The 26,173-nt window shown below is 41.4% G+C and overlaps 1 protein-coding gene across 1 annotated transcript in view; it reads right to left on the bottom strand.

The window, feature by feature from the left end:
* xkrx (XK related X-linked) overlaps positions 1-15,104 on the bottom strand; it is a 33,152-nt gene extending 18,048 nt beyond the window's left edge. Inside the window, exon 1 of the mRNA XM_062999894.1 lies at positions 14,449-15,104. Within this exon, the coding sequence (XP_062855964.1) occupies positions 14,449-14,786 (338 nt within the window). The 5' untranslated portion in view covers positions 14,787-15,104. The remainder of the gene's footprint in view (positions 1-14,448) is intronic.
* Between the last annotated feature and the right edge of the window lie 11,069 nt (positions 15,105-26,173).

Below are 26,173 nucleotides of genomic sequence, written 5' to 3'. Positions count from 1 at the left end.
TAATTACTGACTGTAGTCCATCTGTTTCTCTGCATGCTTTGTTAGCCCTCTTTCATGCTGTTCTTCAATGGTCAGGACCCCCACAGGATCACCACAGAGCAGGTATTATTTAGGTGGTGGATGATTCTCAGCACTGCAATGACACTGACATGGTGGTGGTGTGTTAGTGTGTTTTGTGCTGGTATGAGTGGATCAGATACAGCAGTGCTGATGGAGTTTTTAAATACCTCACTGTCCCTGCTGGACTGAGAATAGTCCACCAACCAAAAATACCCAGCCAACAGCGCCCCGTGGGCAGTGTCCTGTGACCACTGATGAAGGTCTAGAAGATGACCAACTCAAACAGCAGCAATAGATGAGCGATCGTATCTGACTTTACATCTACAAGGTGGACCAACTAGGTAGGAGTGTCTAATAGAGTGGACAGTGAGTGGACACGGTATTTAAAAACTCCAGCAGCACTGCTGTGTCTGATCCACTCATACCAGCACAACACACACTAACACACCACCACCATGTCAGTGTCACCGCAGTACTGAGAATCATCCACCATCAAAATTATACCTGCTCTGTGGTGGTCCTGTGGGGGTCCTGACCATTGAAGAACAGGGTGAAAGCAAGCTAAAATGTTATGTAGAGAAACAGATGGACTACAGTCAGTAATCCATCCATCCATCCATCCATGTATCCATCTATCTGTCTGTCCATCCGTCCGTTTATCCGTCTATCTATCCATCCATCCATCCATGTATCCATCTATCTGTCTGTCCATCCGTCTATCTATCCATCCATCCATCCATGTATCCATCTATCTGTCTGTCCATCCGTCCGTCCGTCCATCCATCCATCCATCCATCACCATTCGCAAATGACAGAGCACTTCTTATCCTTCAACTTATCCTTCAAATAAGTAATGTAAAATAATTAACTATTAAATCAATAGAAAATAGAAAAAAAACGTAATTTTACCAGGGCGTCTAATCTTTTGCATAATGCTGTAAGTAGCATACACAATCTATAATTTGGAATGGATGGAATTACCTAAATGAAACCAGGCAGACAGAGGCAGAACACAAATATCATAATCTGATTTCTTGCAGTAATTTGATTGTGTGCATGTAACCGTACTCAGTGACTGGAGGCTAAGCTCAGCTTCACAGGACACAAATGCTGTGCCTCATCCATTCTACTAGCTGCACCAACAGACTTTATTATTATTATTATTATCATAATTATTATTATTGTAAAACAGCAGTAGAATTGTTTTAAAGTAGTAAAATACTCCATATAGTCAAAAGTATTTTAAGGAGCATGAGCTCCTTAAAAATCCCATGTGACATTTTCAGCTGTAACAGCCACTCTTCTCAGAAGGCTTCTCACAACACTTAGACATATGTTTGTGGAAATGTATGCCCATTTAGTCAAAAGAGTATTTGTATGTCTGGGCTAATGTTGGTCAAGAAAGCCTCAATTGATGTTCAGTTCATTCCAGAGCTGTGCAGTGGGGTTGAGGTCAGGGCTCTGTGCAGGACACTGGAGCTTATTTAAACCAGGCTTTTCTTCATGTACTTATAGACCTTGCTTTGTGCACAGGTACACAGTTATGCTGGAACAAAACTTCCCTAAACTGATGCTGCCAAGCTGGACGCATAGAATTTCCTTTATATAATTGATTTATTTAACTTGGTAGCAATTGCTGTGGCTGAAACACATAATTTCAATAATAAAAAGGGCATCCCAAAACTTTTTTTTTCTATTTTATTTATGCATTTTCTCCCATTATTCTACCTATTTAGTGTATTCAATTTGTCTTCCGATGCTGGGGGATCCCCGATTGCATTCGAGGAGGGTATATATCCTGCTCACGCCTCCTCCGACCCGTGCACAGTCCTTAGCGGACCCTTTCTATTACACCCATGCCTCTGCAAAGAGGCCTCTATCTGCTAATCAGGGTCATTGCACAGTGTTAGAAAACCCCACCCACACAGTCTGCTCATCCCGCCCCTAGCAGACACTGTAGCCAATCAGAGTCTGCTGCAGGCACTGCCAATTATGCCCAGCCAACCAGTGGCAACACCGAGTTTCAAACCGAGGAGTTCAGAATCTCGGCGCTGGTGTGCTAGTGGAATATCCTGCTGCGCCACCTGGGAGCCCCGGGCGTCCCAAAACTTTTGAAAAATACAGTAATACTGGTAATATGAAGCACAGGGTTTACCTTATCGGCTTTATATACAGTACAATAATGTGGACTAATTGTAACGAAACATTATAGTAATAAAGCCGTGAAAATCATTGTAACCATGGAAACAATTCTGTTTAAGTTAAACAATAACTTGTTTGCTTGGGAATTTGATTCAATTTAGACTATGTACAGTGTATCACAAAAGTGAGTACAACCCTCACATTTCTGCAAATATTTCATTATATCTTTTCATGGGACAACACTATAGACATGAAACTTGGATGTAACTTAGAGTAGTCAGTGTACAGCTTGTATAGCAGTGTAGATTTACTGTCTTCTGAAAATAACTCAACACACAGCCATTAATGTCTAAATAGCTGGCAACATAAGTGAGTACACCCCACAGTGAACATGTCCAAATTGTGCCCAAATGTGTCGTTGTCCCTCCCTGGTGTCATGTGTCAAGGTCCCAGGTGTAAATGGGGAGCAGGGCTGTTAAATTTGGTGTTTTGGGTACAATTCTCTCATACTGGCCACTGGATATTCAACATGGCACCTCATGGCAAAGAACTCTCTGAGGATGTGAGAAATAGAATTGTTGCTCTCCACAAAGATGGCCTGGGCTATAAGAAGATTGCTAACACCCTGAAACTGAGCTACAGCATGGTGGCCAAGGTCATACAGCGGTTTTCCAGGACAGGTTCCACTCGGAACAGGCTTCGCCAGGGTCGACCAAAGAAGTTGAGTCCAGGTGTTCGGCGTCATATCCAGAGGTTGGCTTTAAAAAATAGACACATGAGTGCTGCCAGCATTGCTGCAGAGGTTGAAGACGTGGGAGGTCAGCCTGTCAGTGCTCAGACCATACGCCGCACACTGCATCAACTCGGTCTGCATGGTCGTCATCCCAGAAGGAAGCTGACGCACAAGAAAGCCCGCAAACAGTTTGCTGAAAACAAGCAGTCCAAGAACATGGATTACTGGAATGCCCTGTGGTCTGACGAGACCAAGATAAACTTGTTTGGCTCAGATGGTGTCCAGCATGTGTGGCGGCGCCCTGGTGAGAAGTACCAAGACAACTGTATCTTGCCTACAGTCAAGCATGGTGGTGGTAGCATCATGGTCTTGGGCTGCATGAGTGTTGCTGGCACTGGGGAGCTGCAGTTCATTGAGGGAAACATGAATTCCAACATGTACTGTGACATTCTGAAACAGAGCATGATCCCCTCCCTTCGAAAACTGGGCCTCATGGCAGTTTTCCAACAGGATAACGACCCCAAACACAACCTCCAAGATGACAACTGCCTTGCTGAGGAAGCTGAAGGTAAAGGTGATGGACTAAACCCAATTGAGCACCTGTGGCGCATCCTCAAGTGGAAGGTGGAGGAGTTCAAGGTGTCTAACATCCACCAGCTCCGTGATGTCATCATGGAGGAGTGGAAGAGGATTCCAGTAGCAACCTGTGCAGCTCTGGTGAATTCCATGCCCAGGAGGGTTAAGGCAGTGCTGGATAATAATGGTGGTCACACAAAATGTGAGGGATGTACTCACTTTTGTGATACACTGTATTTATTCATGTAGCTGTAGCGAAGTGGTTAAGGTATTGGACTAGTAATCAGAAGGTTGCCGGTTCAAGCCCACCACTGCCAGGTTGCCACTTTTGGGCCCTTGAGCAAGGCCCTTAACCCTCAATTGCTTAGATTGTATGCTGTCAAAGTATTGTCACAGTGTTGTCTCCTAAATGGCAAAAATGTTAATGTTAATGTACTTATAAAGGATTTTTGCCCTGTTGGTACTGTAAACGTCAAATATGCAGCAGTATCTATAAAAATGGAATTCAGAAGGCCTTGGTGCATCACAGTGAATCAGCCAGCCATTTAAAATAATCAGTAATGATAAAATTAGATCTCAGCAGGGCAAAAAGTGCTATTTAGGACAGTGCAAGTGGCTGGTGTCATGTAAGACCAGTAACTTAACACTGTAATCTAAACCATTGTGTTCATTGGCTTTGTGGGCCAGTGATAGCTCAGTGGTTAAGGTACTGGACTAGTAAACAGAAGGTTGCCGGTTCAAGCCCCACCACCACCAAGTTGCCACTGTTGCCCTTAACCCTCAATTGCTCATTGTGTAAGTCGCTTTGGATAAAAGTGTCTGCTAAATGCTGAAAATGTAAATGAAAATGTGGGTAATTCACAGCAGAGCGCTCTGCATGCTTCCCTGATCGGATCACGTTACAGAAAACAAATAAAATTTAAGTCCTGGGTTGAAAATGAAAGTACTAAACTGGAAAGAGTCAACAAACTTCTGGAACAGAACGTGACAGAGAAACTGGAATGACTAAAAGTTAGAATATTTTGTAAAATGCAGTAAATACATTTGTTAATTCTCTTAAACCTTTATCTAATTGAAATGCACAAAGACATTTTTGGCTGACCAACTTCATTATTTATTGTTAACATAAATACATTGTGATTTTGATGCCTGCAACACACTCAAAAAAGTTGGGACAGGTGCAAAATAAGAGTGGAAAGTTTATGGGATGTACAACTTACATTGCTTTAAAACATTTCACTACAAGCAGGTGACTTGGTAACAGGTTAGGTTATCATGACTGGATGAAAAGGAGATGGGTTATTTCTCACCACTAGGGCTGAAACGATTCCTCGAGAAAACTCGAGTAATTCGATTACTAAAAATCATCGATGCAAATCTTTCGCATCGAGGCATCGTTTAATCCATACAACTATATACGGCTCACGGTGTATCGCACGGACTTTTACACAACGTGTTCACGCTGTGGGCAGGTGACGTGAAGAAGCCGAGGGCTGCATCTAAAATCTCACACTTGAACAGTACTTAACAGGGTACTTTTCCCCTACAGTCTAATGAATACTACGTATTTGTACACGCTCGCCGCTCCTGCGTACTGTTCTGTATGAAAGTGCGATTTAGGACGCGGCTGAGATTTGATAGCACGGACTGCAAAATAGAGAGGGAGTGAGAAAATAGCGAGGGGCGAACAGAGGAGACTGGACAGAGAAAACTACAGAAAGTTTGAGATCATTTTAAGCTGGAAAAAACTACCCTGACAGATACAACCCTGACAGATCCTCCAAACTAAATATTTAAGCTTTATGTTCTGCATGAGCTGGAGCTGAAACTTTTAGTTCTGAAAGTTGCACAAATTAGAGGCAATGTTTATGTATTATTGTTTATTATTATTTATGCCTTAGTTTTAGGTTGCCTGTATACATTTTAAAAGTAATTTGATTTATTTTTGATGTATTTGTTTTTGCATTTCAAAAATGTTCTCTTTAAACTGCACTGTATGCAAGAGACATGTCTTATTTAATCTTATATGTATTTATTTTTGCTCTTTATTAAAGCAAAGAATTAAAGCATTTCTTATCCGATTACACGATTAATCGCTGGAATAATCGATAGAATACTCGATTACAAAATTAATCGATAGTTGCAGCCCTACTCACCACTTTGAGCTGTTAATCTTAAACCTAAACTTCTCAATATGAAATAATAATGTACGTGTTTTACCACCTCCCCTACATAATATTGTGAAAAGATTCAGGGTATCTGGAGAAATCTCAGTCATTGTATGGCAAGGCTGGAAACCAAAAGTGAACATTTGTGACCGTCCAGTCTTCAGATAGCACTGCATGAGAACTTATCAAGCTACTTTAACACATACTGCCATATGGGCACGGGAGTACTTTGAAAACCCGTTGTCACTTAATACAGTCCATCACTGTAAAATGCTGCCTGAAATTCTACTAAGCAAAGAGAAAGCCATACATCAATTCCGTGCTGAAATGTTGCCGAGGTTTTTGGACCTGAGCTCATCTAAGATGAACTGAAGGACAGTGGAAACTGTGCTTCCAGGTTTTTTTGGGGAAAAAACAAATGAGTTCTTCTTGTCAAGCAGAGTGAAATTTACTCAGTAACACAATGCCAGGCCTTTTTTTGCTCATGCAAGGCTTTGCAGAGACAGAGTGTTTGTGCCGGACTGACCAACATGTCAGTTGAATAAAGAGGTTCAAAAGAATTAACAAATCAGAGATTCTTGGTTTTACAGCATTTTACAAAATGTCCCAACTTTTCCAGAAATGGGCTTTGTACATTAAAAGCAAATATATATATTTTTTTTATTTATATTTTTTTCCCCTCTTTTTCCCCCCCAATTTTTATCCCCCCGTCTAGTCGTGTCCAATTACCCTGAATGCATCCTCTATACTGATTCGACCCTTCACCGCTGACTGAGTACTGACTGAGCCCCCTCCGGTACGCACAGTCAGTACAGACTGCATTTTTCACCCGCACGAGTCAAGTTCATACACTTGACAGGCACTGTGCACAGAGGGCCACACCCCCATCAGCGTTATTCCTCAGCCCTGTGGAGGCGCCGTCAGTCAGCCAGCAGGGGCCGCAGTTGCAACAGTTATGAGGACCTATGATCCGACTTTTTACCCCTAACCCTGAACAACAGCCAATCTTTGTTCATGCTGCCGCCCAGCCTAGTCGGAGAGGCAGAGCTGAGATTCAATACGATGTATTCAAAACCCCAACTCTGGTGAGCTAGCGTACTTTACCGCTGCGCCACCTGAGCGGCAAAAAAAGCAACATTTATTAATGTTATTATTCCTTTTACTAATTTGTGCCTCCAAACAACAAATATAGCCAACAGTGACTGAGAATAATGAAATATCTTGGGTGCTAAATTGTGGGTAAGTAAATTAAAAGTGACAATTGTTTGATTGCGTGAGCTAAATACTGGGTATTAAATCAACATAAAGGGTGATTTTGGTAAATAGCAACAGTTTTATAAATTGTACATTATCATGATATTAAAGATCATGCATTAGTCGATTTCTACCACATTCAAGAGTTAAATAAATATTCATATATTATATACATATAATATAAATAATAAATACTCATAGTCAGAGAATGTGTGGGTGAGTGTACCTTGCCTTGAAATAGTGTTTGGCATTTACTGGAAGTGACATCACAACCATTACACATATTTGACTATTTGCCTTAAATAACTGGTGATAAAGCATTTGACTGCAGATCAAAGGTTCCCAGTTCAAATCTGGGTGCCACCTTTAAATAAAGGACAGTACAGTACAAATACAAACTCGGTGGTCAAGGTACTTTACTACTAATCGGAAGTAGGATTGGGCAGTATGACAGTACATTGGGTATAGTGTCTTTCATTCCTCATACCGTATGGATTTTTCAAATACTGCCATACTGTAGCACAGTTAATACAACAGCTGTAGGCTTCAGTAGGCAGTAAATCATATAATATTCCTCTACAGTAAGTAAGCAAACTAGAAAACGATAAATTCGTTTTATTTGTTTAAGTGTAATTGTACCGCCCAGCCCTAATCAAAAGGTTGCTCGTTCAAGCCCCACTACCGCCAAGTTGCCACCTTTAGGCCTCTAGGCAAAGCCCTTAAACCTTAAATTGCTTACATTGTATTCTGTCACAAAATGTAAATTGTTTCTAATAAAGCATCTGCTTAATGCTGTGAATAAATAAATAAATGAATTAATGAGCTTCAAATGCTGAAATGTGTACAAATGAATACACTGCCTGGCCAAAAAAAGGTCACCACCTGGATTTAACTAAGCAAATAGGTAAGAGCCTCCCATTGGATAATTACTGCATGGGTGATTATGTTTCAGCTGGCAACAAGTTATTTAACCCTAACTGATGCAGTGAGTAGCTTCTCATTTGATAAACAACCATGTCGAAAGACATCCTGTGGTCGTGGAAAAGATGTTATTCTGTTTCAGAAGGGTCAAATTATTGGCATGCATCAAGCAGCAAAAACATCAAAGGAGAAACTGCTGAAACTACTAAAATCGGGTTAAGAACTGTCCAACGTATTATTAAAAAGTGGAAGGACAGTGGGGAAACATCATCTTCGAGGAAGGAATGTGGTCGGATAAAGTAGTCAGCTGACTACCTGAACATACTTAACGACCAGGTTATTCTATCAATGGATTTTTTCTTTCCTGATGGCACGGGCATATTCCAAGATGACAATGCCAGGATTCATCGGGCTCAAATTGTGAAAGAGTGGTTCAGGGAGAATGAGACATCATTTTCACACATGGATTGGCCACCACAGAGTCCAGACCTGAACCCCACTGAGAATCTTTGGGATGTGCTGGAGAAGACTTTGCGCAGTGGCCCAAATCTCCCATCATCAATACAAGAAATAAATGTTGTGACATTGCAGAAGCTTGTGGAAACGATGCCACAGCGAATGCGTGCTGTAATCAAAGCTAAAAACGGTCCAACCAAATATTAGCGTGTGTGACCTTTTTTTTTTGGCCAGGCAGTGTATTATAGATCATCAAAAAATAATGATATGCTTACAATACAAAAAGTGGTGCTTACTAGACATTGAGAGAAAAAAAGGGATGTGGGTTTCCAACATTCCACCAATCAGAAAAAAAAACAAGTTCCCTGTTAAACCAGAAAGTGTTCCCTTTTGTTCAGATTCAGGCAGGGCGTGTACATGTGTTTTGAAGGGGGGCTTAAACTCAGGTCTCCAGAGTTCTGGGCTAGCACATTAGACTGCTGGACTGTATGTATGCCTAATTTTTGAAAAGCACAATAAATGTACCATAACGTTAATACAGCATTAAAACATTAAAGCACACAAGTTTGTCCTCCATAGAGACTTTTTTACTCAGAAAATTAACAAAACATGGATTTTGACAAGAAATGTCCAAACTAAGATGATAAGCATATTAATGAAACGTTGTTTGGACTTTCCCCAAGCATTCCGAAGCGTTCCCAAAAGGAGGCCAAACAAAACACACGTCACATGACCTTCTTTGACCGAGTTCAAAATCTTTGGATGTGAAGCACAAAATCAGCCATAACATTAAAACCACCTCCTTGTTTCTACACTCACTGTCCATTTTATCAGTTCCACTTACCATATTGGAGCACTTCGTAGTTCTACAATTACTGACTGTAGTCCATCTGTTTCTCTGCATGCTTTGTTAGCCCCCTTTCATGCTCTTCTTCAATGGTCAGGACTCCCAGGACCACTACACAGCAGGTATTATTTGAGTGGTGGATCATTCTCAGCACTGCAGTGACACTGACATGGTGGTGGTGTGTTAGTGTGTGTTGTGCTGGTATGAGTGGATCAGACACAGCAGCGCTGCTGGAGTTTTTAAACACCTCACTGTCACTGCTGGACTGAGAATAGTAGGCAGCGTCCTGTGACCACTGATGAAGGTCTAGAAGATGATCAACTCAAACAGCAGCAATAGATGAGTGATCGTCTCTGACTTTACATCTACAAGGTGAACCAACTAGGTAGGAGTGTCTAATAGAGTGGACAGTGAGTGGACACGGTATTTAAAAACTCCAGCAGCGCTGGTGTCTGCTGTGTCTGATCCACTCATAGTCAGTGTCACTGCAGTGCTGAGAACGATCCACCACCTAAATAATACCTGCTCTGTGGTGGTCCTCACCATTGAAGAACAGGGTGAAAGCAGGTTAAAAAAGTATGTAGAGAAATAGATGGACTACAGTCAGTAATTGTAGAACTGCAAAATGCTTCTATATGGTAAGTGGAGCTGATAAAATGGACAGTGGGTGTAGAAACAAGGAGGTGGTTTTAATGTTATGGCTGATCATTTCCATTATCCACAGCCTGTTACTACTATTCTGAAGCAGCTGCATGTTACAACACAACTCCCTCTGACAAATCATGAAAATAGCATGGAAAATGAAACCGAAACGCTTGAGGGTAGGTGGGAGTCTGTCCTGAAGACTGTTCCTGACAGAGGCAATGAAATGTCTAGGCATACCAACACTTAACTGTATGTGTACAACCTGATAATCCCTAACCACATGCCTGCCTCTAAATCAACACACCCCCACATATCAGGCCAGTACATAGCATTCCTCTTACATAGCTCAGACAAGTGTCAGTCCCCAGTCTCCAGCTACACATGACTACCATGTTTTAGCATTTTATTTAATCATAAGCATTTTACAGCTTGAATTGTAAGCAAATACAACTTAAGTTTGGATCCAGCATTGCAGTGAGCTAATGTAACTAATTCATTTTACATGTATTAATATACAGTACATGGTAAGTAGAGAAGCAGAAAATGTATGCTCTCCCAGGTCCTTACAGGTATGCTGAGCACATTTTCCTTAGAAAAGACAGACAGCTGTTACTTATTCCTGGAGATCAATCTACAACCCAGGATCTAGTCATCTCTCTTGATGACTCCCAGATCAGACCATCTGATAATGTAAGAAACCTTGGTGTTGTCCTGGATAACCAGCTGACCTTCTCTCTTCATGTAGCCAACATGACAAGATCGTGCCGGTTCCTCTTTTACAACATCAGGAAGAATCGGCCATTTTCTCCATGGAAGCATGAAGAGAAACAGATGGACTACAGTCAGTAATTGCAGAACTACAAAGTGCTGATAAAATGGACAATGAGTCTAGAAACAAGGAGGTAGTTTTAATGTTATGGCTGATCAGTGTACTGTATATATATGTATGTGGGTGTGCACATGCACACAGACAGACACATATGCACCGCTTTGCACATCCATCTGGAGATCAATCTCCAACCCAGGATCTAGTCATCTCTCTTCATTACGCCCAGATCAGACCATCCGAAAACTTGGTGTCGTCCTGGATAACCAGCTGACCTTCAGCCAACATGACAAGATCGTGCCAGTTCCTCTTTTACAACATCAGGAAGATTCGTCCATTTCTCTCCATGGAAGCTACTCAGGTTCTGGTCCAGTCACTTGTAATCTCATGGCTGGACTACTGCCACTCCCTCCTGGCAGGTGCTCCTATGTCCACTATTAAACTCCTGCAACTCATTTAAAATGCAGCCGCTGCTGGCCTGGTTTTTAACCAACCTAAACGCTGCCACATCACCCCACTGCTGCGTTCTCTTCACACTGATGCTCGCCTACAAAGCCAAAAATAGACCAGCCCCAAGCTACCTTCGTGGTCTAATCAAATCCCGCTCTGTACCACGCAACCTCCGAGCCACTAGTCTCGCTCGACTTGATCCTCCACCCAGAACTTAAGGAAGACCAGCATGTGGTGGAACGAGCTTCTCTTGTCTGTCTGAACATCTGAGTCTCTCGCTGTCTTCAAAAGACGATTAAAAGCCCACCTCTTTACTAAGCACTTAAGCTAGACATGTACCTACTAATGCTCTTATTTATTTCTTGCAAAACAAATTCTAACAGGGTTTCAGCAGATCTGTGTTCTTGGACTGTTGTCTACTTAAACTAGAGTAATGTTCACTATGGAAGCACTTCTGTAAGTAGCTCTGGATAAGAGCGTCCGCTAAATGTCGAAACACACTGCAACAATCTGATTCATATAGATAGTTTTGAAATATAAACTACCATACTCCAAAGCACTGTTTTTAAAGCAGACGTTTGTTTGTGGATGGCACGGTGGTCCAACATGTGCCTCAAAGCTTTAGGGTTTCCTCATAGCCACCCAAAAAATGTTTGTATGTGGACTGGCTGCAAACAAATTAAGTTCATACACAATAGTGTATCTGGGTTACACTAAACCCTCTTCCTGGTAAACTCTATTTTTGCAAATGTGTCACATCTGTGTCACAGATGGTTTCAGATCCTCAAACTAAATGGTACAGAAGTCAAGGTGAAAATGACTGAAAATGGAATATAACAAAATTGTGGCACATTGTGATCAGCCATAACATTAAAACCACCTCCTTGTTTCTACACTCACTGTCCATTTTATCAGCTCCACTTACCATATAGAACTACAGATAGTAGTCCATCTGTTTCTCTACATACTTTTTAAATCTGCTTTCACTCTGTTCTTCAATGGTCAGGACCCCCACAGGACCACCACAGAGGAGGTATTATTTGGGTGGTGGATCATTCTCAGCACTGCAGTGACACTGACATGGTGGTGGTGTGTTAGTGTGTGTTGTGCTGGTATGAGTGGATCAAACACAGCAGCGCTGCTGGAGTTTTTACATACAGTGTCCACTCACTGTCCACTCTATTAGACACTCCTACCTAGTTGGTCCACCTTGTAGATGTAAAATCAGAGATGATCGTTCATCTATTGCTGCTGTTTGAGTTGGTCATCTTCTAAACCTTCATCAGTGGTCAGAGAATGCTGCCCACGGGGTGCTGTTGGCTGAATATTTTTGGTTGGTGGACATTTAAAAACTCCATCAGCATTGCTGTGTCTGATCCACTCATACCAGCACAACACACACTAACACACCACCACCATGTCAGTGTCACTGCAGAGCTGTGAATAATCCACCACCCAAATAATACCTTCTCTGTGGTGGTCCTGTGGGGGTCCTGACCACTGAAGAACAGCATGAAAGGGGGCTAATAAAGCATACAGAGAAACAGATGGACTACAGTCAGTAATTGTAGAACTATAAAGTGCTTCTATGTGGTAAGTGGAGCTGATAAAATGGACAGTGAGTGTAGAAACAAGGAGGTGGTTTTTAATGTTATGGCTGATCGGTGTATATCTATGTATGTGGGTGTGCACATGTGTGTGACAGACACATATGCATTTCATTGCACATCTATCTACACATTTTTATCTTTGCACTTTACAGTTGATACAATCTATACCAGCCTTGTATACCTCCATATGTACCCACAGGCCCTGTTGTTGTGATTATGCAGGTACTTGTTTGTATAATGTGAATCTTTTTAGTGTGTATTATTACTTTTGATCTATGTAACTTGCTACTGAGGCCTTAATTTCCTTCTGGATTAATAACGCATCCATCCATCCATCCATCTACTGGTATTGTTTGCTGGAATCACAAAACCTTTAACATGGCATGTAACCATTTGAGACCAATATATTTTAAACACTGTGCTGTCTATTTTAGCAACTTCCAGTTGTTTCTAGCCTAACTAACCCCACTTATGATTCAATTTGTTAATTGTTTACTAAGTAACTAAGGTGGGAGTTTTTTCATACAGAGCCAGCTGGTGTTGGATAACATTTTCCATAAATAAATAAAATGCTTATTTTAAAACTCTATTTTGTAACTATACTGACGTTGTCTGTCCGATTAAGTTTGAAGATTGTGAGCCGCTCAGGTGGTGCAGCGGTAAAGTACGCTAGCACACCAGAGTTGGGGTTTTGAATACATCATATCAAATCTCAGCTCTGCCTTCCGACTGGGCTGGGCGGCTGCATGAACAACAATTGGCTGTTGTTCATAGGGTCAGAGGGAAAGAAAGTCGGATAATAGGTCCTCATAACTGGTGCAACTGCGGCCCCTGCTGGCTGACCGATGGCGCCTGCACAGGGCTGAGGAATAATGCTGATGGGGGTGTGGCCCTCCATACACAGTGCCCGTTGGTGTATGAACTCGACTCGTGCAGGTAAAAAATGCAGTCTGTACTGACTGTACGTGCTGGAGGGGGCGTGTGTCAGTTGAGAGGTGTCATCAGTCAGCGGTGAAAAAGGGGGAAAAAATAGAAAATTTAAATGTGGATTGTGAACCGTGAATATGATCAGACTGCTCAACTAAGTGATTTCACTTAGGATCGACTTGGACTCAACTTGGCCTAAATGTCACTGTTGTGTTTGACTTATGACTGCGCATGCGCAACCAAACGCTCTCCCAGCAAAAGCTGGGGTACAGTAAGATCAACTTACACGGGTAAATCTTTTAGTATGGTCCATTGTAGACATGTTTAATAAAAAAACTACAATTTGACTAATGCCAACAGTGCCCAAATGTGTGCGGTACGTCTGATGACAGATCCTGATGTTTGTACTGCATATATTGATCAGCGCTCGTATTTTTTAAATGTAAATGATCACGTGATCATTAGGGTACATTTGTCACGTGACTGGCAGTAAAACGCACAGAGATTATAATAAGATAATAAATGATGGAAATCATGAATCAATCGCGTGTCTGTCCAACTAAAATCCCTACATGTATTTATAGACATAATATAACAGACATAATAACTTATAAACATTCAACTACGTACGTTATAATGTTGGTCTTTTTAAGTTCAGAAAAAAAATAAGACTTTACATATTAAAGTAACATATTAGCAGTCACCTGATCTTAATTCCATAAAACACTGACTTTACGAGTTTTGAGCACCGGTTAAAACAATGCAAATACATTCCGGATTTGAAGCGAACATGTAAACATGTGATCACGTGACTAGCCGGTGGCATCACCTACCTGATAATTGGCCCCATCTGAAGCAGATGCATGAAGAGCACAAGTGGTCGGTCTCTTCCTAAATCCCGATGAACGAAAGTCAATGTGAGTTGTGTGAGCACCGAAGGCACCAAAATAAAAGTAATGGTCAGTCCCATCCATATGACATCTTCGCTCTTGTGGTACATGCTGGACAGCACCGAGGCGCAGATGAACTCGGCACAGTACAGGACGGTGGCTAACACCACGCTGAACGGAGGCTTCATCTTGCTGTGGTTGATCACGGTCACCACGCCGTTTTCATTCGGCATCACGGAGTGCTGAGGTATCTCCGAGATGTCATCCTCTACCCTCTCCATTTTGTCCGTATGGCTCAGGGAGTCGTGTTTATGCAGATTAATCCCCGCGACAATGGAAAACAAACATCGCTACCCGCCTCGGAGCTTCGCAGTAATTCACGTAGCTTGTTGTCACCTTAGTGTCACATTTTCACTCGTTTATACTTTCATTCATCGTTAAGAAAGTAGCAAAATTGACCCGGTGTTTATCTTTCCACGCATGGCAACCGTGTCGTCCACTGCGATGCACTATATATCGTTTATTATGACCAAACCGAGCGCGTACTCGACACTACACTACCGTGCTGCTGCCAAACTGGCTCGTCACTGAAACCACTGTCGATATCTTCCAACTTTCATGCAGTTTTCACAGCGCGACGACATCAATACAGACTTATCAAATAAAAACAGCTTGCTAAAACAAAGACTCACGTGTCTAAATCCGGATTTTACACGTTTTCCCCTTAAATCTCCTCTGACTGCAGTTTATTTGTGATCAGCACTGCCAGGTGTGCCTTAACATGCGCTCTCTAACTGCGCCTTACTGCTGCGCTCTTCTGGGTCCAAGCGCCCGCCAGGTACAAGTACAAAGGTTATTTACCCTGCGACTCTCTGCTATATTAATGGTTATACGTCTGACGCATTGCAGGACTCAATACAATTACCACAACAGGAAAAATAAACATAACTGAAGCATACTTACAAACACAGTTCCACAGTTTAAGACATTTTGTCTTAAAAATAAAAAATAAAAAGCAAATTATTGATTTATTTTGAAGAGAACAGTAACACAAATCATTGTTTCTACACTCATCTCCATTTACCACATAGAAGCACTTTGTAGTTCTACAATTACTGACTGTAGTCCATCTGTTTCTCTGCATGCTTTGTTTGCCCCCTTCCATGTTGTTCTTCAATGGTCAGGACCCCCCAGGACCACTACAGAGTAGGTAATATTTGGGTGGTGGGTCATTCTCAGCACTGGGTATGTGACATTAACTTGCATAATTTGTATGGTTACTGTGAGATTTAACACAGTAAAAGGTAACAAAAACTAATTAAAAAAATAATATGGTTTATGAGTCAACTTTTTAACATATGTTCTGGGCCGGCGCTAGGGTGGGGCTGGGGCTTCCCTGAGATTTTCTCACTCCCCAACAAGTGCAACGCAAGCAAAGGCTATTTTTGTAAAATTATCTCTGAACCTGTAACAGGGTGAGCGGCTTCTGCCACTACCGTGGAAATTAGAAAGCGTTTGGTTATTATTTTAAGTAGTGTTCACTTTTACTCTTAGTAACGCCGTGTGTGCGCCGGTTATATCAGCATTACAATGTGTTTAATACACCGCTGTTTCAGTAGTGCAGTGGGCAGAGCGCATCTTGCATATTTTTCCACCCTAGGTTCGAATCTGGCTTAGGGCGAAACTAAAGTAAAACATGCAACAGAACATCTGGTTCTCTGCATTCTTTGTTTGCCCCCTTCCATGCTGTTCTTCAATGGTCAGGACCCCCCAAGACCACTACAGAGTAGGTATTATTTGGGTGGTGGGTCATTCTCAGCACTGGGTATGTGATGTTAACTTGCATAGTTTGTATGGTTACAGAACAGCCAACAGTGTATAAAGCAATTTTACATTACCAGGTGCAAAACAATATTAAACCTTTTCCCATATTCTAGGATGGTAATGTCTTTGTACATGCTTTAAAAATAAAAGATTAAGTCAAGCCCCTTCCATGGGCTCCATAATTACCAGATTTAAGCATTATTAAACAATATCTAAACTTGCGTAGTTGGTTTGGTTACTGTAAGATTTCAGCACCAGATTAGATAGTACTGACTGATACTCAAAGCTTTAATTACAATGTTTAATAAAATGTTTAAAAATAATTGGGACATTCTGGACTAGATTTGATTAAGTATTGTTTGTGTAGTGGTAATTTTTGTTGAACTGGGGTGTCTGTGTTTTCTTTAATACATTATACAGTACACACTTACTGGCCACATTATTAAATAAGCCTACCCTTGTTAAATCTTTTTGTAGGCATACAGCTAAAGACTATTCTAGAATATTTAGCAGACAGGCTTCATAGCAACATGGGTCCTGATTTGATTTGTTTGATTCTCACATCTGGTCACAGTTTGTGACAGGTTTTGCATGTTTCCATGAGTGTAGATAGATTTTCTCTATATTTTCTAGTTTTCTCTAAAACATGCAAATGGTAAATTAGCTGCTATACATTTCCCTATCAAATCTTCTTTAAGTGAGGGTGTATGTGTGAATGTATGAACCCCATTTCCAAAAAAAGTAGTTTTAAACATAAACACATCAAGAATTTGTTGCCTGGTTGCACTTGTCTGATTCTTTTCTTCATGATGCACCAGAAAGATCTTAACTGCAGGCAGGCCAGTCAAGCACAAGCACTCTGTGTCTATGAAGTTAACACTGTTAAAGTGCGTGCACAATAAAGCCTGACATTGTCTTGCTAAAATAACCATGGACTTCCCAAGAAAATATGTCGCCTTGATGGTAGAATGTATCTTAAATCTCAATATACATCTACAGGTACATGTCAATGGTACCCTCACACCAGTGGCGATTTCTCTAAGACTGCAAGGGAAGCTAAAAAATTAAATAGTCAAATATGTACAGTTGTGTTAACATTTCATTGACTACAAATGCGTTAGAACACGTTCATCTCGAAGACGAGTTCGTTTAGAATCAGCTACTTATCACAAATCAACTGACTCGAACTTCTCATACACTCCCGTAGCGTCAATGCATTTGCCCGAAGAAGCTGAGCATCTATTCACTTCAATGGGACTGCATGGAACGGTTTTTTTCATTGCTTCGAAACTCGCCGGTCATTGGATAAATGCCACGATTTTGTCTGGACATGGGTCTGGACGCGGAGCTTCTGCAAGATGATTGGAGGATCAGTCGAAAGGCTGAATCCCGTTTTGATTGACAGCTATTTTGAGATCTACACGTCACTTAATCACTAGCTGGGAGCTTCAGTCCTATCGCAGATTTTGCGAGTGAAGTCGAAAGACAAACTGCAACCCATTTCTTGGTATTTGCTTGGTGAAATTACTTGACCATTTCCATTGTTCATTGTGTAAATAAAATACACTTATAGTATTTGTTTCAGGACACTGGTCAAGTCCCTGGAAAAGACGCCTACTTGGTACGATAGGATCACAGGCCATTTTCTTGAAAAGGAACGGAGGGCAGAATTTATGTATAAATAAATTGACAAATTTTATGATGTAAGCCGACAATGAGCTTCCCCTCTTTGAAGCACCTCTTTACCATGACAGATGTTGGCTTTTGCATCTTTTGCTGATAAGAGTGTGGATGGTCCTTGTTGCCTTTGGTACAGAGAACGTCATGTAAATTTTTCTCAAAAACAAGCTAAAAGTTGGACTTACTGTATATAACCACAGCACAGCACAGTTCTATATAAGGTATTTACTTTTAAGTATTAAGTTTTGCAGTCAATATATATATACAGTATATATATATATATATTTAATTTGTCATTGAAAAAAATGGTGTCATTTGTTCTTTAAGGAACATAATATTGATTGTCTCTTCCCCTTCCCCCTGTCCTTGAGAAAAAGCTTTTAGCCTGGCATCTGTTCATTTCACAGTCTTTTGTCATTCAGAAAAAAATGCAAATAAGACAAGCCAGCTCTGAAGAGTTAATTAGCTTTAAAGGAAACTGCTTGGGGTGAGCCAAGCTGTAGAAGTAGTAGTAGAATTTTATTTATAAGTGCCTTTCAAGGTGCCCAAGGACACTACAGATACTGTATATTACAGCACAATAAATACAAGAATAAATATAAAATGATAAAATTAAATACCAATGCAAATGCTGTATACACTACATTCCTTTTTAGCCTGCTTTCACCCTGTTCTTCAATGGTCAGGACCACCACAGAGCAGGTATGCGGTATAGGTGGTGGATCATTCTCAGCACTGCAGTGACAGTGACATGGTGGTGGTGTGTTAGTCTGTGTTGTGCTGGTATGAGTGGATCAGACACAGTAGTGCTGCTGGAGTTTTTAAATACCGTGTTCACTCACTGTCCACTCTATTAGACACTCCTACCTAGTTGGTCCACCTTGTAAATGCAAAGTCAGAGACGATCGCTCATCTATTGCTGCTGTTTGAGTTGGTCATCTTGGTAGACCTTCATCAGTGGTCACAGGACGCTGTCCACGGGGCGCTGTTGGCTGGATATTTTTGATTGGTGGATTATTCTCAGTCCAGCAGTTACAGTGAGGTGTTTAAAAACTAACACACCACCACCATGTCAGTGTCTCTGCAGTGCTGAGAATGATCCACCACCCAAATAATACCTGCTCTGTAGTGGTCCTGGGAGAGTCCTAACCATTGAAGAACAGCATGGAAGGGGCTAACAAAGCATGTAGAGAATTAGATGGACTACAGTCAGTAATTGTAGAACTACAAAATGCTTCTATATGGTAAGTGGAGCTGATAAAATGGACAATGTGTGTAAAAACAAGGAGGTGGTTTTAATGTTATTGCTGATTAGTGTATGTATAAATATTTAAGATTATTTAACAAGAAAAGATACTTAAAAATCTAAGACATAAAAGCAAAGAGGGCACTATCAGTCAGTCAGTATAAAAGCAAGCTAAAAAATTGTGTTTTAAAGTGTGGAAATGAGGTACACGCATGTGAAGAGGAAGTGTGTTCCATAGTTTCGGGGCAGTCATGCTAAAAGCCCTATTTCCATATGTGCATAGTCTAGAAGAAGAAACACTCAGCAAATGAGTGTCCGAGGATAGGAGAGTATGGTCGGAGGAACAGATGGGGACCAGGCCGTGCTGAGATTTATAGACCAGCAGAAGTATTTTATATTGTATTCTGAGACAAACTGGAAGCCAGTGTAGATGTGTGAGTGTGTGAGTCATGAGTTCCCATGGCTACTGTGGTTAAAAACCCAAGCGGCTAAGTTCTGCACATAGTGCAACCTGTTCAGAAAAAGTAGAGCATTGCAATAGTCAAGTCTAGATGTGATGAACGCATGGACAAGTCTCTGTTTTGGTAGTGTGACATGTAAGTGTATAGTCCAAGGTGACACCAAGGCTTCTAACCTGTGCTGAGGTGGATGTTATAAAGTTTGGATGCGCCCACTCGATATTTGGCTAGCACACCAGTGCCGAGATCCTGATCTCCTCGGTTCGAAACTCTGCGTTGCCACCGGTCGGCTGGGCGCCGTCTAGCGGACATAATTGGCCATGTTGCAGCAGACACGGTTCTGCTAGGGCGGGATGACCGGACTATGTGGGTGGGGTCTTCAAACGCTGTGTAAGGATCCTGATTAGCAGATAGAGAGGCGTCTGTGCAGAGGTGAAAAAGGGTTCCGGCAAGGGCTGCGTGCTGGTCGGAGGAGGCGTGAGCAGCGATATACCTACCTCGACTGCAATCAGGGATCCCCTAGCAGCGGGAGAAAATGGGAGAAAATGCATAAATAAAATAGAAAAAAAGGTTGGGATGGTCAAGGATTGATGTTTCATTTCTTTAATCAATAATGCCCTAGCCATATTATTGTTTAGCCTCAAGAAGTTTGCATTCATCCATACCAGGCAGGTTGTGTGAATAGTCTGTGTCTTTTAAATTTGTCTATCATCAGCAAAACATTAGAATTGCAGACCATGCTGTCTGATTAAATGACCAAAATGGAGCATGTAAATAATAAATAACAGTGGGCCAAGAACTGACCCTTGGGGAACACCGCAAGAAATGAGAGATAAATCTGACCTAAACATGTCTCTATACAAACATGACTGAATCCAGGACAAGACAGTTCCAGATATGTTAACAGCTGTTTGCAGTGGTTGCAGGAATTTGTTATGGCTTACTGTATCAAATGCAGCAGTCAGCTTGAGCAGAACAAGGACGTTTAATAACCCACAATCAGCTGCACAACCATCAGGTCATTAGTAATCCTGATAAGTGCAGTTTTAGTGCTGTGATTTTCCCTAATAAAGCATCTGTTCCAAATGTCCAGCCAGTATAGTATCCTATTTTAGCATAACATGGTGTGTAAAAACACACATCAGACAGATGATAATATATATAACATATAATTTGATGTTTCAAATATTAAAGTTGACTATTTAAAAAACAGTACAGTGGTACCTTGAAACTCAACATCAATTGGTTCAATCGTCATGTGGAACTGCATATATTTTAGGCTGATGTAATATAATGGGGTTGTTTTTGATAATACAAACCTGCTCTTTACCTTTACTTCTTTATTGTTTCCTTATGCTTCTTAATCGTGGAGATGCTTAATCTTGGAATACCGTATTCCAATCAGTAAAGGCGCATTTACATTAGAAGCGGCAAAATAGCTTTTGCGCTGGCTGTGCCATTATTTCCTATGGAGTGTGGCGGTGCACAAAGCTTAACATGGCTTATTGTACTAAAACAATGAGCTGGGATTTCATTTGTGGAGAGAACTTATGAGCAGTAATAATTAAGAGAGGTTTAGTGTTTCTGAAGTCACAGCTGATTCTCATGATTTCTCAGAACCCCGAGCTATAACACAAAATTAAAAGTGAAACAGGAGGAAAATCCAGCTAAACACAGATACGTGCTTTCATGGATGCTTTCATAGTGAATTTGACGGTTATTCCACACAAATGAAGATTCGTCTCATATTCGCACTTTGAAGACGTTGTACTGCACCGCTCAAGCCAAGCGCTGACACAGCGGCTGTTCTTTGTTCATTTGGGTTTCAAAGATTTTGAGTTTAGGTGACGTCGAGTTACAAGGTACGACTGTGGCCAGTGATAGCTCAGTGGTTAAGGTACTGGACTAGTAAACAGAAGGTTGCCGGTTCAAGCCCCGCCACCACCAAGTTGCCACTGTTGGGTCCCTGAGCAAGGCCCTTAACCCTCAATTGCTCATTGTGTTCCGCTCACTGTGTAAGTCGCTTTGGATAAAAGCGTCTGCTAAATGCTGAAAATGTAAATGTAAATGTATAAGGCAGTAGCTGGGAATCTAACCCTCAAAGAGCTGGTGTGGATGCAACCTACACTGATCAGCCATAATTTTAAAACCACCTCCTTGTTTCTACACTCACTGTCCATTTTATCAGCTCCACTTACCATATAGAAGCACTTTGTAGTTCTACAGTTACTAACTGTAGTCCATCTGTTTCTCTGAATGCTTTGTTAGCCCCTTTTCATGCTGTTCTTCAGTGGGCAGGACCCCCACAGGACCACTACAGAGCAGGTATTATTTGGGTGGTGGATCATTCTCAGCACTGCAGTGACACTGACAGAGTGGATCAGACACAGCAATGCTGATGGAGTTTTTAAACACCTCACTGTCACTGCTGGACTGAGAATAGTCCACCAACCTAAAATATCCAGCCAACGGCGCCCCGTGGGCAGCATCCTGTGACCACTGATGAAGGTCTAGAAGATGACCAACTCAAACAGCAGCAATAGATGAGCGATCGTCTCTGACTTTACATCTACAAGGTGGACCAACTAGGTAGGAGTGTCTAATAGATTGGGCAGTGAGTGGACACGGTATTTAAAAACTCCAGCAGCGCTGCTGTGTGTGATCAACTCATACCAGCACAACATACACTAACACACCACCAATATGTCATTGTGACTGCAGTGCTGAGAATCATCCACCATCTAATTAATACCTGCTCTGTGGTGGTCCTGTGGGGGTCCTGACCATTAAAAACAGGGTAAAAGCAGGCTAAAAAGTATGTAGAGAAACAGATTAATACAGTCAGTAATTGTAGAACTACAAAGTGCTTCTATATAATAAGTGGAGCTGATAAAATGGACAGTGAGTGTAGAAACAAGGAGGTGGTTTTAATGTTATGGCTGATCAGTGTATTTTATCATATATCACATCAAGAAAAGAAACACCTGACACAACTCACTGGAATTCAGAGGAAATCGGGTGTGGCACCTGTTTGGTTGGTTGGAAAACCTGCAGCCACACCAGCCAGCTTTTGGTAAGGTGTTCTATCGCTGACTCAAGTCATAAAAATAGACAAACCGGTTCTGCTTAAATAGTAACATTACAGTTGAACTGTTCATGTGTTTATTAAACAAATGTATTCTCTTAAAAGTAGATAAAAAAAAGTTTATACAGTAGAAGTGCTCAAGGTGTGTTCTTCCTGAAAAGGTTCTGTTCATTCTGTTCTTTCAAAATTGGAAAGGCTACAAAAGCATTTTTATGACATACTGTAGGTGTTCCGTAATCTACTGTATAATAAGCACTGGAACATAAGAATGTAATCTGAAATCCTACAGGAAATTTCCTAGGAATAAGCATCCTGCAAAGTTCACTGCAAGCATTAAAGAGCACAATGCAATGCTAAATAAGATATAAAAAATACATCTCTACATAATGCTACTGTATTGTGTCCACAATAAGAACAACAACACAAATAAAACAACATGGAGAAACCACTGCTCTCTAAAAGTAAAGGTGCAGTATATATCCCTTATTATAATTATTTACACTAAATAAACATAGATACACTAGATCAGCGTTTTAAAAACTTTTTTTCAAGCGACCCACATTTTGTCCATGATCTTCACCACTCATACTGAATTACAACCCCAAACCAGAAAAAGTTGGGACACTATGGAAAATGCAAATAAAATAAAATGCAGTGTCTTTTATCTGATTACAGACAGTATGAACCCAAGATATTTCATGTTTTGTCTGCTCAACTTTATTTCATTTGTTAATATACCTCCATTCCGGCATTTCAGACCTGCAACACATTCCAAAAAACAATTGGAATTGAGGCAATTTAGGGCTAGTAATAAGGTGAAAAAACTAAATAATGATGTGATTTAAAACAGGTGATGTCAACAGGTGATTGTAATCATGGTTTGGTACAAAAGCAGCATCCAGAAAAGGCTGATGAAAAGGACCATCCAAACTGCTATCAGCAACAAGTCCAAAAGCCAGGGTCTATCATGGTATGGGGCTGTGTCAGTGCCCTTGGCAAAGGTCATTTACACTTCTGTGATGGCAGCATTAATGTAGAAAAGTACATTGAGATCTTAGAGCAACATGTGCTGCCTTCAAGACGTCATCTATTCCAGGGACGTCCATTCATCTTTCAACAAGACAATGCAAAATCACATGCTGCTCACATTACAAAGGCTGGCTGTGGAAGAAGAGGGTACAGGTACTGGGCTGGCCTGCCTGCAGTCCTGACCTGTCCCCAATAGAGAATGTGTGGAGAATTTTGAAAGGAAAAATGCGACAATGACGAGCCCGTACTGTTGAAGAATGGGACAAAATAAAACCTGAAACACTCTGTGCCAAAATGTCTTTTAAAGTCAAAGTAAATGTAAGAAACTTTTTATTATTTGCGTTTCCCATGCTGTCCCAACTTTTTCTGATTTGGGGTTGTAAATCTTCATAATTTTAGGTTGTAACGTACGGTATATTGCATAATTATTATTTTAGACCTGTATTTGGGAATGAATGCACACCCTGAATGCAAAATACTGCAATAATGCATGCACAGTAAGGACACAAAGAAGACAAAATTAATGGCTTATTTTAGTTTTCAGGTTTGAATAGCATGTAATTGATTTTTAGGATATTACTCTGAGGCCCATTAGTCTGGCTCAGGATTCCTAGTTGCATTTTGCCTCCTCGTGTTACTGCACTCAGAGCTAATGGTGGTGTAATGCCAGTCACTTTGCTTTTCTGGGAGTATCCAACTCATCGACTCTATTACTCAATTAGTTTATATGCACAGACAGGGGTTACGAAGATAGCACAGCCAGGATTAGATACTGACTAATCAAAGCCTTCTCTAGACCTAAATCCTTGTCTAAATATAATTTGGGTAATTCGGTAAGTATTTCAGCTGACAACACGTGCAGATTCCACTTGTGCGTCAGGTAAAGTATATGTACATATATTGATCAGCCATAACATTAAAACCACCACACTGTCCATTTTATCAGCTCCACCTACCATATAGAAGCACTTTGTAGTTCTACAATTACTGACTGTAGTCCATCTATTTCTCTACATACTTTTTAGCCTGCTTTCACCCTGTTCTTCAATGGTCAGGACTCAGGACTCCCACAGGACCACCACAGAGCAGGTATTTTTTAGGTGGTGGATCGTTCTCAGCACTGCAGTGACAATGACATGGTGGTGGGGTGTTAGTGTGTGTTGTGCTGGTTTTTAAATGCCGTGTCCACTCACTGTCCACTCTATTACACACTCCTACCTAGTTGGTCCACCTTGTAGATGTAAAGCCAGAGACGATCGCTCATCTATTGCTGCTGTTTGAGTTGGTCATCTTCTAGACCTTCATCAGTGGTCACAGGACGCTGCCCACGGGGTGCTGTTGGCTGGATATTTTTTTGGTTGGTGGACTATTCTCAGTCCAGCAGTGAGAGTGAGGTGTTTAAAAACTCCATCAGCATGTGCCGCTCAGGTAACGCAGCAATAAAAAGCACACACTGCAACCAGAGCTGGATCTTGAATACATGGTATCGAATCCAGCTCTGCCTTATCGGCTTGAGGCTGAGTGGCTATATGAACAACAATTAGCCTGTTGTTCAGTTGGGGGGCGGGACAAAAAGCCAGAAATGGGTCTCTCTCTGTCAGAACGGTGCAATTACGACCTCTGCTGGCTGATTAGAGGCGCCTACACAGAGATGAGGAAAGAGTGCTCTTAGGGTGTGTCTCTCCGCATGCAACGCTAGGTGGCACAACACTCGTCAATGTGTGGGTGGCAAGATGCATACGGCTTGCTGCTCATATGTCGGAGGGGATGTGGGTTAGCTTCGATCTCCTCGGTCAGGGCAGGGTTCGGCATAGGCAGAGAGGAAGCACAATGCAAACTGGACAATTGGACGTGCTAAAAAAGGGGAGAAAGGGGGGGGGGGAATATTAATTAAAAAAAACAAAAAAACAAAAAATCATCAAAACATCAGTGATGCTGTGTCTTATCCACTCATACCAGCACAACACACACTAACACACCACCACCATGTCAGTGTCACTGCAGTGCTGAGAATGACCCACCACCCAAATAATACCTGCTCTGTGGTGGTCCTGTGGGGGTCCTGACCATTGAAGAACAGGGTGAAAGGGGGCTAACAAAGCATTCAGAGAAACAAATGGCTCCTATATGGTAAGTGGAGCTGATAAAATGGACAGTGAGTGTAGAAACAAGAAGGTGGTTTTAATGTTATGGCTGATCAGTGTATGTCTAGCGTATGTATGAGATATGATGATCTATGTATGTGTGTAATCATGATGACAGCTGAGCGCAGCACTACTACTACTAAGTTGTTTCCATTTCTGTAATGGCCAGCTGACACAGGCTAATCTTAGCCAGTAGGTCAAG

The sequence above is a fragment of the Trichomycterus rosablanca genome, chromosome 8 (assembly GCF_030014385.1).
Source record: "Trichomycterus rosablanca isolate fTriRos1 chromosome 8, fTriRos1.hap1, whole genome shotgun sequence".
Lineage (NCBI taxonomy): Eukaryota > Metazoa > Chordata > Actinopteri > Siluriformes > Trichomycteridae > Trichomycterus > Trichomycterus rosablanca.
Note: the sequence above shows the minus strand (reverse complement) of the source record. Positions and strands in the feature narration are given on the sequence as shown.